This window comes from Halichoerus grypus, chromosome 14, assembly GCF_964656455.1.
Source record: "Halichoerus grypus chromosome 14, mHalGry1.hap1.1, whole genome shotgun sequence".
Lineage (NCBI taxonomy): Eukaryota > Metazoa > Chordata > Mammalia > Carnivora > Phocidae > Halichoerus > Halichoerus grypus.
This window is the reverse complement of record NC_135725.1, coordinates 17,335,168-17,352,815: the sequence shown is the minus strand read 5'-3', so window position 1 is coordinate 17,352,815 and position 17,648 is coordinate 17,335,168. Positions and strand designations below refer to the sequence as shown.

Here is a 17,648-nt window from a genome sequence, read left to right as displayed (position 1 = left end):
GCCACTCAGGGGAGCATGACGCTGGTGTTCAGGTGAGGGTAAGACCCAAGCAAAGTTACGAAAATGCTGGAATCTTCCACACCTTCCTCCCTTTCTCCCAACACAGCCTACTCAAGGGGTCACAAACAGGGATGTCTCTCGGCCACATTATCTTTGGCCCACACAAATATTTTCAAACTTTCCAATTATTTGCCAACATTTAAAATTGGGAAATGTGGTGGAGCCATCTAGACTTGCTGGTTCTCTGGAAGGGGCAGAACGAGCCAGCCTGCCCACATGACAAGTGGCTATAGCAAAGGGGTGGGGGCCCCCTTCTGCATAGCAAGGGTTCTCCATTTTACTGTTTGCCCAATTATTTTCTATCTGGCCCATCTCACTCATTCTTGTTATCTGCACTCCCACTGTAGGCATGTGAGTTTATAACCTTTGAAAACCAAGTGCTCTCTAATAAAGATTTGGCAACATTTCCAATGAAGCTGAGAATTTTATTTTATTTTTTTAATTCACTCCTGCCTATAAGGGATTTGGGTCATGACCGAAACCTTCCCATCAGATAACCCAGCAGCATACAATCTGACTCTCCGGTTTCTGACCATCCAGACATCGGGGAGACCTGGAAACAAGACAGGAAAGAAGGGGCAGTGGGGAACACAGTGGACTCTGCACCCACATACCTCCTTCTGTCTTCCTCATACTCCCAGCCACCCTGCCACCATAATTGTACCAAAGGTTGCAAACTTGTGAGTGGAATGCTTCTGCTAAGAATATATATGCATCCTAGTAGGGTTTTCAAAGACAAAGAAATGCTACCAAAAACCAGACAGGACTTCACTATCATGGTTGCATGTCACGGCTGAAAAGGTGGTGACAAAGGCAGTCTGGAACAAGACAGCCCCCAGTATGCCCCCTTGACCGCCATGTCCATGTCCTCCCTGTGCATCGTCGGGTGCAAGCCCACACTGCTTCCAGAGGAATTCCTTCTCAGGATACTTAGCAACTGTCTTTCACCAGGGAGATGCCGAGAGGCTTATGTGCAATGATCACGGTTATGACATATGCTGGGAACACAAGGACTCAGGTCCCTGCCTGAGAGAAGACCGCTACTATCATGCCACCTCACCACGCCCGGGATCATCCCACACGGCTGGATGAGCACCGCCCCGGGGCTCTTAGATTGTAAAACTGCACCTTACAAAAGAAAGTCAAACCATAAAGTCATTATCACGTTTAAAAGCAAAGGGCAGAAAATTAACCCGCCAAAGAAAACAGTTCGCAGAAGCAGCCTCTGGAATGAGGGCAGGTGGGGCGAGACAAAACAGAGCATGGCCCGAACAGGAAGCACCCGGACTCAGGTGAAGCCATCCCACAGCTGTGGCAGGCCAGATGGAATCTTCTGGGTAAAAAGGTGTGGCTGCGATTCATGCCTGTGAGCCAGGTAAGATGGAGTTCAGACACTTCTGAGCATCTGTTTCTCACTAAATGAGCTTTCTTTACTTCCAAGGCTCTGCTAGGAGATCGGGTGCATGTGAACGGCTTCTAACTGGCTTGTCTCAGAGCTAAGAGCAAGAGGAAACACAGGTGCTGTGGTCTCCATGGATCAATTAAAGATCCATCCCGAAGTGGAGCTAAAATATTCCAAAATTACAAAGTGAACCCATGGGGGAGATGGGGTTCGACTGAGAAGTGGATTTGTCCAGCGCCTCAGGAACATGGCAGCTAGGTAGGGGGAGGGCCCCTGTACACTTCCTCCATCACGTGATTGCAGGTCTTTCCCTCTTGAGGCAACAAGAGAAAAAGGCTGGTCATCTGAAAACCAAGTCCTGGCCACAAGTGGTTCCAAGCTGGGTTAGTAAGGAAACGCAACTTCCCAGTCTTCTTTCCCAGGGCTGATTTCCCTCTAATCTTGCTAACTACCTCCAAGCACTTCCTTTTCTCTCTTCCTTCCTTTCCTCAGATCCCTTTGTCGCTGTACAATACTTGAATGCTCTGCCCGAAAGTTCTCTTCAGACGAAATGGCTTATGGATGAACGTCATGAATGGGCGCTCTCTCTGTGAGCTAAAGCCTTGCACTTAATTCTGGGCTGCATTTACAGAGGGACAATTGCTGCTCCCAGAGAAGAAGCAAAGGGCTCAGATATTTAATGAGCTGTTATGTATACGTCTGGAAGGCAAAAAAGAGATCCAACGGGTAGACATTACAGGCAAGCCGGTTAGAACTCGACAAGTTAAATCTCTTCAATTATAGCAATGTTTGCTTTGTCCAGTACTGAACTCTGTCACTGGGCATGCTTAACAGATCTGAAAAAAAAATCCCTCTTAAGAGCATACTGGAAGGTATGTCAGCCCTGGACAGGAAAGAGATAAGTCTCAATCTAAGGATCCTACAATTCTGCAGTAAATAATATCATAGGAATAGTTTCTCCATAATGAGATACATAGTCGTACACATCCATGCAATGGGGCAGTTTAACGAACATGAGCTTCAGGAAGAAACTAGACAGGAGAGGCGCCTATCCCTTACTCTGTAGCAGAGGGTGATTCTATCCTAGATTTGGATAAAAACTGACCAGTCAACAGACTTGAACTCAGAAAAAGGGCTGGAAAAAATAAAAAGACTAAAAGGCCAGAACTTTCAAGATCAAATCTAATGGGCAAAAGGAGCTATGTTGTAAATTACACATGGATAAGATAGGAGGACCGAACTTAATGGCAAGGGTTTTTTTTGGGATTTTTTGTTTTTATGTTTTTTAGATTTTTAATTGCCTACTCTGATAGGAAATTTAGGATTCTGGTTTTTCTATTCTGGGTACGAAGGAGGAGAATGAAAAATCCCACCTCTGCCCCAGCCCGTGTCCACATGGGCAGCACAAAAGCTATAAAGAATTTCCATCCGGGGTGCCTGGGTGGCTCAGTCAATTAAGCGTCCAAATCTTGATTTCAGCTCAGGTCATGATCTCAGGGTCGTGAGATCAAGCTCCAACATCTGGCTCCACACTCAGTGGGGAGTTGGCCTGAGATTCTGCCCCTCCCCCCTTAGCCCCTCCCCCCGCTCACATGGCAACTCTCTCAAATAAATAAATCTTAAAAAAAAAAAAGAACTTCCATTCCAAAGCTCTCTACAGATGACAGCCTCCTTGACCAAATGCCACAGGGCTGGCAAAGATTTCTAAACAGATTAATGAGAGGCTTCTGAGAATGTTAACTCAAAACCATTGTTTCTGAAATTTAGCTTGGGTCTGTTGGAGTAAAAAGCTGGTCTGTCAAAAAGAAAGGTATGGATACGAGTATTGCAAGACTCCCTGGTCCAACTGCTGTAATACGGTACCAATGTTTTCTGCAAAACTGTTATTACTGTACTGGTAATAGACACTAGACACTGACTTAGAAGTCTGTGCATCTCTGTCATTTAAAAAGCTAATCATAACATAATGTTAACATACGGAAACCAGGCTATTCTTGTGCTCTGGGCTCAATGTGCCCCAACTGACCACAGCATTTTCTTAGCCCCAGAAGGTTGTTCTTACAACCCTCCTGGCCACTTGTGCACTTCCTTCTTTAGAACCCTCTAAATAAAAACAAAAGCAGAGGGGGAAAAAAAAATGTGCAATTTACTACATCAAGTAAAAGCCAGGATCTGTTTAGTGTATGTATTCCCTGCAATTCACTGGTACACCCTTTCTTAAGAAAATGACAATCAAAAGTAACTCCGATGCACCACCAATGTTTGCCACCAAGCCATTCCACGCGGTCCCATCACCCAGATCACATATGCATCTCCACTCCAGCACACTAACCATCTACCATACATACACCTAACAGTCAAGAAAAGACCTTCCTAAGAAAGCAAGTCACACGGCCACTAGCTTCATCCCCCCAACGCGGGCTGCCGGGAGTGAAACATACAAAGTCAGCCCACACACATTTACGTGGTCTCAAAGTATCTCCCCATCAAACACTTATTCATTAGAAAGGGGAAACTAGGGCACCTGGGTCGCTCGGTTGGTTAACGGTCTGCCTTTGGCTCAGGTCAGGATCCCAGGGTCATGGGATGGAGCCCCGCATCGGGCTCCCTGCTCGGCGGGAGGACCGCTTCTCCCTCTCCCACTCCCCCTGCTTGTGTTCCCTCTCGCTGTGTCTCTCTCTGTCAAATAAATAAATAAAATCTTTTAAAAAGGGGAGGGAGAACTAGTCATTTTAACATAGAGAAGACTGGCAGATGCTACGTGTGTCACCACCAAGGAACCAAAGTTAAAATCATGACTAACAAACCAAGTCAACATCACGCACTTCCTGATCTGAGGCACTAAGAACCCAGCACTCCTCTGGTGTTTTTGCTAAACCTGAATTAATCATGATGTTAGATAATCTACAAAATAACCGGCCTGTAACCTTCTAAAAAGACTTTTAGCTGTTGGAGCGCCTGGGTAGCTCAGTTGGTTAAGCATCTGAGTTTTGATTTTGGCTCAGGTCATGATCTCTGGGTCCTGGGATCGAGCCGTGTGTTGGGCTCCACGCTCAGTGGGGAGTCCGCTTGAGGATTCTCCCCCTTTCTCTGCCCCTCCCCCCACTTACATGTGCGCATGCTTTCTCTCTCTAAAATAAATAAATTTTTAAAAAGAAAAAAGTGCTAGTGTTGAAAGAAAAAAAAAGAAGAAAAGGGAAAGAAGTATGACACAATCTACAAAGGGGACATGGGACAAATGACAGCTAGATGTGTTCTTGGCCCCGAAAAGAGACAAGTGGAAAAACCTGAATGAAATCTGTAGATTGGATAATAATATTAAATCATTGTTAATATCCAGATTTTTACCAGAATGTTAACTGTCTGTACTTCCGGTTATAATAACAGAATGTCCTTGGTTTGAGTAAATACACAGTGAAATCCATAAAGTCATAGGAGCATCATGTATGTAATATGCTCCCAAATTTTCAAAAAAAAAACCTTATATATATGGATTTGTACACATACATATATGTGTGTGTGGGTGTGTTTGTGTATAGAGAGGAGAGAGAGAATATGATCAAGTAGGTATGGTAAAATGTAAAACATAAACATTAACATTTGGGGAAGGTGGGAAGCTTACATAGGGATTCCTCACAACATTTCTGTGACTTCCCCAAGTAAAAAGGTTTTCAAGATTAAAAAATAATAATAATGACCCAAGTGGGCCTGAGCTCTTCGAGGACAGAACTAGAGAAGGAGGAGGAATATAGTGCACGTCCATCCCATTTGCTCCCCCCATCCCCAACACCTGAGAAGCACTGCATTGTTCTGGGTTTCCCTGACAGCCACTGTGGAAGCCTGCAGTGAGCTCCCCTCGGGCACCACTATGTCTCCAAATCCCCAGAGCCAAACATAAGGCCTGCCATTTACTACTGGCTCAAGAAATGGCCAATGAATGAATGAATGAGCTGTAAGAAGTATCTGAAAGAAACCGTGGGCAGCGCCCATCATGGTGTTGCAGCTGCAAAGTCGGTAGGATTATGGCCCTCTTGTATAAATGGCTGGGTGGGAATGAGGGGCAGGAGGCATCCAAATAAAAAGTAAGATATGGCTCTCCCAAGGGGTATTCTTTTTATTGAGGAGGAAGGGTAACTGAGCATGTGCCCTAGAACTGTCCTGAAATGGCCCTACTCTCTGGACTGGGTGAGGAAGGGCATACATTCCAGGTATGATGTGCACCAGCATCCAAGGTCTCTGTGGGATGCTGCATAAGCTATCTGATGCACCAAGATGAAAAGGAATGAAGACCAGGGAGGGGTGCCTGAGTGGCTCAGTCAGTTAAACGTCCAACTCTTGGTTTCAGCTCAGGTCAAGATCTCATGGGTTGTGGGATCGAGCCCCACGTCAAGCTCCACGCTCAGCGGGGAGGCTGCTTGAAGGGTCTCTGCCTCTGTCCCTCCCCCTACTCTCTCTCTCTCCCTCTCTCTCTCTTTCTCAAATAAATAAATAAAGCTAAAAAAAAAAAAAAAAGACGACGACATGAAGACCAAGATTCCCCAAGATGGCATTAAAGACTGAAGCAACTCCATATTCAGTAAATACTTCATTATGAACACAATGCCTCATTACATTCTGTTCTTACCTCCCAAACCAACTAGTACTTGGTTTCTCAAATTCACACTGACTACACACATGAGGTATGAAATTGGAATCATTTTAATTACCAAAGTTCAAGAAAGCTTCAAAAAATGTTGTTTAGCAGATGAAAAACGTGACTTTGCTTCAAAAATTTAGCTAATTCAAGAACATCCCAACAGATTGCTTTTCCAGAGACATTCAATTCTGAATAGAGATGAAGGGGAAAAAAAAATACAATCCTCAGGACACTGGAGTGTAAGTCTTAGGAGATGTTCCTATAATCCAAAATTGGGTTATAGAAAGTTGGGACCTACAAGAAATGTGCTTTCTCGAATGACCAAGATACAATTTCACAATCATGAACAATCGTGTGATAATATTCCAGAAACAAATTAAACAAGGCAAACCGTGGCACATAACAGAGGGCAGGACTCCAAACTGCAAACCTGATTTGCATATTAATGCAAATAAGGACTTTTTGCTTTAATGAGGAATACAATTTTCGTGGAATCTCTAGGTGAGATTGCCATGCTCACTTGTAGGGACTTGTTCACCAATTTATGCGAAAATGAGTTCATATGGCAAATCCAAAACATAATGGGGGTGGAAAAAAACCCTCCTAATCAATAAGTAATCAACAGTGAGCCCACAAAGGAACTGGGGCAGGCTGGTACAGCTGTCTTCTCCGTTTTACTTGCCACATATGGGGGGGCCAAGGAGGTCCCCCTCAGAGTCCGTGCCTCCCTCTAATTTAATAAGGATGTGTGTGTGTAACTCACCCCCTGACTGTTAGTTGCCAGTTACTGGTTGGTTTGTCCCTAACACCCTTCAGCTTCCTATCTCCCAGTCCAAAGCTGTCCCACCTCTCCAGAATGGAGTGGGAGAACGTGGATGTATCATATCTCCTTCTAGGTACTCCCAGGGGGATGTTGTCTATATAACCCCAAAGGACACGGAGTAAAGACAATGTGCAAGAAAATTACCTGATGAGCCCTACCTCAAAACCAGGAGCCAGCTTCTATCCCTTCTGTATTCAGTATCCCTCCTGTCCCAGACATGATCTAGTCCTCAGGCTGCCAAAGGCATGGCTCTATCAACGTCAGATGAAATTGCAAGGATCCATGGTGCCCTGACGCCTGACGTAAGGATTTTGTTAGGGATCCCTCTATGGAGTTTGGCTAGAACCTCAGATCTACATGCAAATCAGTAAGATGGTGTGGTATTCTTACCATTTCAACACTTCTGAATCAATCAGTATCTCCCCTTGCACACACTCCTTCCTCCTCCATGAGAACCCATACTTATGATACCCCTGGACTGTTGTACCAGTGGGATGATAATGGTAGTTCAGTGAAAATCAAGTGATCATCTATTTTTGTCCAAAGCAGAAGCCAAGACACTGGACCAAAGGATAATAGGACGGCTTCCCGAAATGTGAGTCTTCACGCTGGTCATCAGTTCCTAGTGTGCTATTACCAATGAAAAATGCAGAAGCTTTCGCCTCTTGGTCCCCACCCAACTGGTTCTTCTTACCTTTGGTTCCATTGAAATGAAACTGTGGGTTCCTCTGCTTGAGAGAACTGACCTTTTAATCGTCCTGCTATGGTAGAAGTGGTAGTAGTCCTTCAGGGCCCCGATCTGCAAAGACAGGAGGGAAGCACAAGGGGAGTTAGTGGGACTTAAAGGGAGCCTTCTGTTTTCCTGTTTCATTAAAATAAGAACACAAAACAAAACAAAACCAAAAAAAAGGTCCATAAATTATGCAGTTGCCTCTATGCTTAAATGTTACTTGAACCTTGGTGATCACTTTTCCAAAGAAGGACACGTGACATGAAATGGAGTGTCCTTGAGGCAGTGACTGTGGAACTGAAGATTATAATGGGGCAGCTTAGCCTCTCCATATCTCCCTTTTAATGTTTAATTTATATGCAGCATTTTAAGTAATTCTATATCTATTTATATCTAAATGTGGGAAAGAGAAAAAAAATCAAATAGCTAGCTGGTTATAAAAACACACTGCATTCTGTTTGCTCTGAGAAATGTACAATGAAGGACCTTGTTAGATTATTTATATCATCAATTTGAAACAAGTCCTGAGCAGTTGGTCATTCACAAAGAAAACACTACTTAGTTTCCCGACTTAAGTCGGCAGTATAACTACATGGCAGTTACGCATTTATCACAAACTAAAAGTGGGACGGCGGTGTCTGCAACGAGGCGAAGATCACATATCCTACCTATCAACTAAGCATCCTGTGTAAAAGGAGTTCAATCCACTGTCTTCACGGCCACCTCTTTTAACAGACTCATCTTCTCATCTGTGCACCCCTCTCTTGCGTTGAAAGCAGTTAGGTCTGTTTAGGATAGCTTTGAAAATAAGTCACTGGCACTTCCGGAAAACAAACAAAATCCCAGATAATCATATTGTCTCAGCAGATTATCAGATGTGGGTCACATGCATGGAAATTGAACAATACACCAAATGGAGACAGAAGAGCCTGGTTCTCGCTCCGGCTGACACTGTTCAGAAGTGGCTTCTGGGCTAAATCCCACATGTCTCCATTTCCATTCCTATAAAACCAGGCGTTGGGCTAGTTAACTTCTAAGATCACTGCAGCCCTCAAATTCCATCAAATTCCCTTCTTTGACAAGGACTTTTTTTTTTTTTTTTTTTTTTGCTTTGCACAAGTACATCAGATGGACTATTTCTCCAGAACACCATGGCTCTGCCCTAAAACAATGACCATCAACAGGATGTTTTCCAATTGGGACAATTCAAAAGTTGGCTTTCTTAATTTAAAAAAAAAAAAAAAGTCATTGGCCCAGCTTCATTTTCCAGATAAAAGGTTTATTTTTTTAGTTCTCTTCTTTCCATCAATTCTCAATCATCATCCCACACCTCCAATGACAATGATCAACCTAAATACTGTGCCACTGAAAAGTGACCCCCCTCACTGGGACTTTACACTCTATATGAATGTCTCTAATCATCATTAGATCTGACAATCGGAAGTCACACGTTTTTAACTCAAGTGGAAACTGCCCAGATGTACACAGAAAAGATCAGGAACTCCGAGACAGCAGCAAACAATGAGGAAGAGGACACAGATGCTAGCCTCAGGGTCCAAAAGGGCTTTAAGGAGGGATTTACAGGACAATTTTAAGATTCCAGAGGACTAAGGGTAGAACTCACAATAGGCTGCGTAATCCTTTATAAGAAAATCTTAAAATCCCAAGGAGCTTAAAGCTTTCATCTCATGTAGCTTTTGTCAAGAGTGCTCCTTGGGTAAACACAGTAGTTTTTGTGGAAAGGGACATAAAATCTTTGAGGAAGAACTTTATACAGAACCTATTACCAGCGTGAAAAAGGTCCGTGAGTTTCAGACCATGTCCACGCAACTATAATGGAACCTCTTCGATTATAGGAAATAACTGAATTCAACTGGGCCATTAAACTCAAATGTGGATGAAATATGCCCTGGAGATATAATTCTGATCCTTTGTGGCCTCTTTGGTAAAGACTCAAATCCTGGACTTATGTAGCATGTACGAAGGTGGAAAACAGAACCCTTGCCCTGACTTAGCATGCTTTGGGATGTTGGATACATCACTTAAATATTTTGGGCCTTGGTTCCTTAACTGTAAAATAAGGACACAGAGACTGGGTGTCAGAGTCAAATGGGGGATAAAAATGTGTATGGGTGAATGTGGTTATAAGGACTGAACATAGTAACAGGTGCATGCCTGGTCAAGTCCTTGCCGGGCACAGAGTGTCAGATTACTGGTTTCCCTTCTAAATTTAAATTTCAGTCCTACTTTCTCTCACCTCCTATCCTGCAATCCCTTACCTCCATCCCTTGGTCAGAATTTCTTCTTGGTGTACCCTAGTATCACCTCTTAACTTCCCTCATCTTCACTGACCAAAGTCAGAAAGTCTGATGATACACTGTTGGGGAGGATGTATGCAAAAATGCGGCATACACAGCGTTGGTAAAGAGCATTCCCTGGGACAACTGTTTTGAAAGCCATTTGGTAATATCAATAAAACTATAAACTGGACCTAACCTTTGACCCAGCTTTTCCACTTCTAAAAATTTATTGTACAGTCACTTCTGTGTAAGAACAGGTGTTAGAGGAATTTTGTAAAGCAGAATCATTCAAACAACTAGCTATAATCAGTAGGCATCTGGCTCTATATGAACTAAAATAAATTATCTCAAAGGAGAGGAAGGGAGGGAGGGGGGAAGGAAGAGGAGAGAGAAAGAGAGAGAAGGAGGAACGGAGAAAATATGACCCCATTTTTGTAGGTGAACAAAGAAAGAATCCGTATTACATATATGCTTATATGCATAGACATTTCAGGAAGAATACTTGAACTACAAAGAGAGCCTTTCTTTTCATTGTTTATGTGTATGTATTATTTTTTAAATTAAAAACACTAATTAAAAATGAAAGAAATAACAACTAAATGAACTAGCATGCGCACACAAATCCCACATACTCTTCCGGGGACAAATCTGCTTCCCAAAGTCCGTGCACCTGGTACAAGGCCACCTGTCTCCAGGCCATGAAATCTCTCTAGCAGGAAGCTCTACTTTATCTCCTCCTTACAGGGATACTGTTTCTTCTATAGAGTTGGGGAATGGTGTTCTGTGGCTGACTGATGTCTCATTGACTAAATGTCTACCATGTGCCAGGCATCTTACGGCTCTTCTGGTTATCATATTTAACTTAATTCCCCCAGGAACCCTGGAAGATAAGTATCATTACCTCCACTTTGATAAATGAAGTTATTGAGGCTCAGGGAGTGCCCACACGTACACAGCTAGAATGGTGAGGGGGGGAAATGTAAATCCCTGCTGAATGGCTAGCTAGCATCTGAACTTAGGTTGCATGGTGCATCCTACAGGTGGGCTCGTTCCAGCATCCTTCCGGTGAGCTTTCCTGCACTGCAGGGCTAAAGAGCTCAACTCTCTGCAGCCAGGGTTCTGATGTGATTAAGGTTCTGCCAGACAAAGGCAGACTACAGCATCCTGGGCCGGGTTCTTAGAGGCCTTCAGGTGTTTAGTGGTTGCGGTGGTAGAGGTCTTAATGCTGGCTGCTAGCTTTCTGCGCATTCGTTTTGCACATCCTGTTTTGTTGATAAATTGGCAAGAGATTATCAAAGAGCTATGGGGGCAACAGAGGGTAGCTTCCTCATTCCTCAGGTTTTTGCTGAGGACGAAGCACCAACTCTTGGGAAGGCCCATGCTGTGATGTGGCGTTGGGGAATATTTCTGAAAGCTTTGCCTTCTCGAACGATTCTACAAGCTATTTAATAGTCTATACCGAATGCCTTCCATAGTAGAATGACTAGTGGATTCTGCAGTAGGCTCCCTACTAAATCTAAAATTGGATAGCTCAAAACTTCTGAAAAAGTAGCTACACATTTACACAATCTTATACAACCTCGAGACCCTCCAAGTTAGGATCTCCTGAGTCATGAACGGTTCTAGGCACCAGTGAGGCCCAGGCCCCGGGTGACTCACTGTGTTCTGACCACCTGTTAGATGAACACGCTTGTTCTAGTCTTCTCAGAGCCATATGCACCAGCCTCCTCCCTCAAATCTGTTTTCTACACCACAGCCAGAAAAAGGCCACAAAATGCAAATTTGGCCATACTCCTGCCTAAAATTTGTCGGGGCTTCCCTCTGCTCTGAAAAGAAAGAGTAATAGTTAACATTGAATATTACTTAATACTATAGTTTATAACTATAATATAATATCATATTAGCATCGATGCTATGCCAAGAACTCCCCTATAGCCTTTACCTAAGTCATTGAATGAAGACCATTATCCTCCTCTGACCCATGGCACCTGCAGAATCCGGCTCTCTGGGCTCACTTCAAATCACACAGACTCTCCATCCTCCAGACTCTGGCCTGGAAGAGTTCCCTGACTCAGACCTGCTGTTCCCTTTACCTGCAGGACAACCTTCTTCCCCGCCTCCGCCCTCTCCACCTGGCTTCCCTCTTCCTTGTCCTGTATGTGTCGCCTCCAGTAGGAAGTCTTCAAACCCCCCAGGCCAGGTGAGGTTCCACTGCCTCACAGAATCATAAAAACATAGGCCTGTGGTTATACTTCGATCAGTACAATGATCTGTTTAATGTCTGCACCCCGACCTGCATGCCTGTATGTTCTGATGAGACAGAGACACATCTGTCGTGCTTACACTTTGTTTCCAGCTCCTACTATATGGCTCAACACGTAATAGGTTCTCAGCAAAGACTGCGGAGTGGCTGCCATGAACATCAGAATCCTCGAGCTGCTAAAATTGCACACGTTAGACCTACGGAGGATTCAAAATCTCTGGTGTGAGTATAACAGGACTATCCAATCAAGGTTAATTTCAGCAAAAATAGTTTAATTCCACTTTTACTGAAGTACCAAATCTACCAGGGTTATGGTTCAGAAGGTTGTAGGCAGAGACATCGTTATTCTTTTCTTTCTTTCTTTTTTGCTGCAAGACAACAGCTAAGGAGTAGCGCGTGTTAGTTCCATCATTCTACATCATTCAAACAAAATAATCTGTCACCTTGCAGAGTTATAGACATTTTAATATCTAAATATATATATTTAAAAGCATGTTTATGTCTCTTGTCTATTAATATGCATGTCCCTTATTGGTGAGAATTGTGTCTTTCATAGTCTTTCAACAGCACTGAGCATGCTGAGGGCATTTAATAAACATTAAGAAGAAAAATGTCATAACATGTTGAGAGCTATTCAGAAGAAAGACAGGGTATAAAAACAAAGCAGTAATATTATCTCTAAGCAGATATTCCACCCAGCTCCTCCAGGGTAATGTAAAACAAAAGATGACTGTGTTTATATGTTACCCAATACCAACAAGGGCTAAAACAAGAAGCAATATGTAACTAACGTAGGGAGGTTTTATAAATAAATCAGAAACCATAGGCATATATGAAGTATAAAATCAATAGGAGAATAGCCATAGCTCAACCTTTCCCTTAATCCCACATAAAGGAAGGAGAGTAATTCTTTCCCTCTTGACCCTCTTAAGCTCCTTTTCTCTATAGTCATGCACAAAACACTCTTCCCTGCCTAGCAACACAACTCTATACAACACTAAGCCAATAAATTTCATCTTTTGCTCCCAATTCTGTCAAGCATCTGTGCCTTTTCTTCCTTAGTGGTAGCCTCTCATCCTTGCACCCAGAATTTTCCTATCATGACCCTTTCTCAAACCAAACTCTTCTTAGAAAAGTTTTTTTAATCAACTATTTTATACTAAGGTGTAAATGACTGGTAAGACTCAATGTCTTGGTTCTTCCAGGAACAACTGCATTTGATCAGAAATTTAAAACTTAAGCCAAATAAATGAGACCATTGTGTTTATAATTTCTAAAAACAATCACTGTCAGAAAACAATTATTGGAGGGTTTTTGCTTTTGGTTTTGTTTTTCTGCTAGTAAGAGGGAACCTTCTCTGTGTACCTAAATTCTTATGTCACAAGGGAGCTATTGACTTCTGAGCAGAGTTAGGAGCCAGAAGATTTATGTTTTGCAATGGCTTTGACCCCAATGAGGAGCTGTGTGGCCTTCCTGAATTCATTCACCACCAACAGTCTCACCAATGCTTGCGACTAAAATCCCCTCCAGTCTAATGACTCCAGGCATATAGGTGGCAAATTTTTTATACATAGTTCTATAGGGTGATGAACCATGTTGGTTTTCCCAGGGCTGAGGTGTTTCCAGAGACACAGAACTTTTCAATACTTAAACTGGGGCAGTCCCCATCACATTTGGTCACCCTGATTATGAAGCAGCAAGGTCAAGGGCCCTGTGGCCACCTCAATAAAACTTGTCTGCCTTGTTCTCCCTCCTGCCCTGTCCAATTTATACATTTATCCGAATTCTGAACTCCCTTTTGAAAAGCTATTTATCTCCACTCCAGAAATTTTTTTAAATGGGCAAAAATTTGAAAAGACATCTCACAAAAGAAGATATACAAACAGCCAATAAGCATGTAAAAAGATGCTCAAATGCAAATTAATATCATAAAAACACTGTACCCATACCAAAATGGTTACAGTTCAAAGGATGGACAATACCAAGCTCTGATGAGATGGTGGAGAATTGGAGGTCTCACACATTGCTAGCAGGAGTATAAAATGGTTCAACATCTTTGGAAAATCGTTGGTAATTTCTTATGAAACACACATCCTCTTCATGACCCAGGCACTTCATTTCTAGGTATTTACTCAAAAAAAGGAAACCCTATTTTGAAACAAAACTCATACACAAATGTTTACAGCACCTTTCTTAATAACAGTCCCACACTGGAAACAATGCAAATATCCATCAACAAGTAGATGGAAAAACAAATTGTGGTATATCCATACAGTGGAAGGAGCCGCAATAAAAAGGAACAAACTACTGATACAGGCGACAACATGGATGAATTTCAAAACATCATGCTGATGCAAAAGAACGCACATGGTGTAGTTCCACTGGTATGAAATCCTAGGACAGGTAATCTATGATGACAGAAGACACATCAGTGACAATCTGGGTGTGGAGTGGGGATTGACCTGGAAAACCTGGAGAAATTTGGAATGTTGGGAATATTCAGTATCTTTATCATAGTGGTAATTACATGGGTAATAAGTGCTTCCGTGACCTAGGACCAGCTCATCATAGGCTTACGAGATCCATTTTCATATCTTCCCAACAGCCTGTCCAGTGACATCACATTGAGGACTTGAAATCAACAACGACAGAAGTATTAACATATCAAGAAAAATTGGCAAAGACTACAGATTAGGGCTTCTCTCCCTCCTGATGAGTCACTTGTTAGTATTTATCAGCCCACCCTGGGGTATAGAGATTGGTTAACACTCATCCCACCTTCTACAAAAATGGCTGCATCTGGAGTTATGTAAATTAGACATTAATAACAGTGACTTGGAAAGTTATAAATTCCCCTCTACTGTCGTTCTGTAGAATGACACAGATTGGAAAACTTAAGAACCCAGTTACCTGGGGCTGGAATTTACCTTCCAGCTCACACCTCATCCCACCGCCTCAGGTGAGATGGGGAAGAACCAAGTCACCGAGGCCATTGTTCTTGCAGACCAACCTCTTCCGACTGCTGAATTCCATTAGCACTTACAGACAACGCAGCACCTGGATAAACTGCTTCTCCTTCATTTAAATGCTGACTGTGATGGCTCTTCTGTGCTTTCCCGAGAATATTAAAACCACTATAATAATTTGCCTTCTGTGTTCCAGACTCTATAACATTCAAAATAGAAGCAAAGAGAGGATGGCCATGACTGCTTTCAACCTTAGGGTCTCTGCACCTGATTTTCCTCTGCCTGAAATACTCTTCTAAATCTCTACGACTCACACCCTCTCTGCTTCCAGATCTTTGGTCAAATGTTCCCTTCTCAGGGAGGCTTTCACTGACCTCCCGCATACCACACCCCCCTTCCCTGATTTATTTTTCCCTGTAACACTTCCCACCATTTGACATAGATTATTTTTATTTATCCCATTTATTATTGGTCTTCCCCCATTAGAATGTTAGCCCCATAAGGGCAGGGATTTTTATTTGACTCACTGATGGATTAGTCTTAGCTCCTCTTTATTTTTTTTTAAAGACTTTATTTATTTGAGAGAGAGTAAAAGAGAGAGAGCACACGCACAGAAGGAGAGTGAGAGAGAGAAACAGACTCCCCGCTGAGCAGAGAGCTGGACGTGGGGCTCGATCCCCGGACCCTGAGATCATGACCTGAGCTGAAGGCAGATGCTTAACCATCTAAGCCACCCAAGTGCCCCATCTTAGCTCCTCTTAACACTGCCAGGCTTACCCAACAAACGTGCAGAATGAATGAATGACCCCTGCCTAGGGGAGAAATTAACACAATCGTGATCATGTCTCTATGGGAGACCTTTGGCAAAGTTTCTTGCTCATTTCTTTATGACCCTTCCTGGGACATAACATTAACATATAAAGTAACATATGCTTTATGCTTACTAAATGTTGAATGAATAAAGTCACCACATGTAAACATGTCTGAAAATTAAGAATCTACCACCAACAACCACTTGCTCACCAAAGTCTGACTTTATGTTTCTTAGTTCCCTCCCTTGTCCCTTCATAGTCAACGACCTCTTGGAATCACTGAACAAAAATGATATTTATAACAAGGCTGTTGAGTTCATTAAATATTAAATGAGAAGGCAAGTCAGTGCAGATATCTGATGAACGGCTAATATTTACAGAGTACAGACTAAGTGCCAGGCATTACTGCACTGCATCCTCATCACACAACAGACTGAAGTAAGTATCATGATTTCCAAGTTACACGCCAAGAAAGCAGAAGCTCACAAAATTTAAGAATTTGACTTAGGCCACACAGCTAGCAAAGGGTGAAGCTCAGGTGGATCCCAGGTAGCCTAACTCCAGAGCATATGTTCTTAACTACTCTAAGAGATGTTTAAAATAAAAGGTTTCTCGGGGCACCTGGGTGCCTCAGTTGGTTAAGTGTCTGCCTTCGGCTCAGGTCATGATCTCGGGGTCCTGGGATTGAGCCCCACATCGGGCTCCCTGCTCAGCGGGGAGTCTGCTTCTCCCTCTCCCACTCCCCCTGCTTGTGTTCCCTCTCTCGCTGTCTCTCTCTGTGTCAAATAAATAAATAAAATCTTTAAAAAAATAAAAAATAAAAATAAAATAAAATAAAAGGTTTCTAAGGATGAATTTAAAACCACAGCTAACGAGGGGCACCTGGGTGGCACAGTTGGTTAAGCATTTGATTCTTGGGGTCCTGGGTTGGAGCCCTGAGTCGGGCTCCATGCTGAGCATGGAGTCTGCTTGAGATTCTCTCTCCCTCTCCCTCTGCCCCTCCTGCTTGTTCACGCTCTCTTGCTACAATAAATTAAATCTTAAAAAATAAATAAATAATAAATAAAACCACAGCTACTCAGAGATCTCAATTACCCAGAAGACTGTATCCCTAAGAGCTGTACATAGAGGGGATGTTTTCTAGGGATGGTTCTATCTACTTTGAGCAGATGCAAAAGAAACTTACTTCAGTGTCTCCATGTGAGAAAGTATCTTTAAGGCATATCTTCATAAGTTCAAAGGGCATTCCACGTTAAACAAGTAATATCTGGCCCCACACATCTTAGATACCATTGCACTGGGCCACGGAATGCTACAAAATAATATGAAGACTATCTTTTCTAGACTTTAGTCTCAATCAGTCGCTCATAGAATACTTGTGATTTCTTCCTAAATTCCTCTAAGTTCAGACTCAATATACGAGCTCTTTGGAGAGGTCTTCAGAAAATGGCATCAGAGTGTGTAAATTCAGAGCAAAAGCCCTATGATAACTTTTTCTTTAAATCAGGGTGCTCAAGGAAAGATGTCTAATCTGTGTGATTTCAGAGCAATATTCTGACATATGTGGGCATGTGATGGGTTGAATAGTGACACACCCCCCTGAAATGTTCACATCCCAATTCCCAGAACCTATGACTACATCACCGGATATAGCAA

The 17,648-nt window shown here is 42.8% G+C and overlaps 1 protein-coding gene across 4 annotated transcripts in view; it reads right to left on the bottom strand.

Annotated features, from left to right (window-relative positions):
* Positions 1 to 17,648, bottom strand: part of PCSK5 (proprotein convertase subtilisin/kexin type 5) — a 456,302-nt gene that overhangs the window by 407,154 nt on the left and 31,500 nt on the right. For all 4 annotated transcript variants that reach the window (XR_013443967.1, XM_078062229.1, XM_036103195.2 and 1 more), the window contains exon 2: positions 7,616 to 7,720. Coding sequence is in view for 3 of the 4 variants with exons in the window: in XM_078062229.1 (XP_077918355.1) it covers positions 7,616 to 7,720 (105 nt within the window). In the remaining variant the exon portion in view is untranslated. The remainder of the gene's footprint in view (positions 1 to 7,615; positions 7,721 to 17,648) is intronic.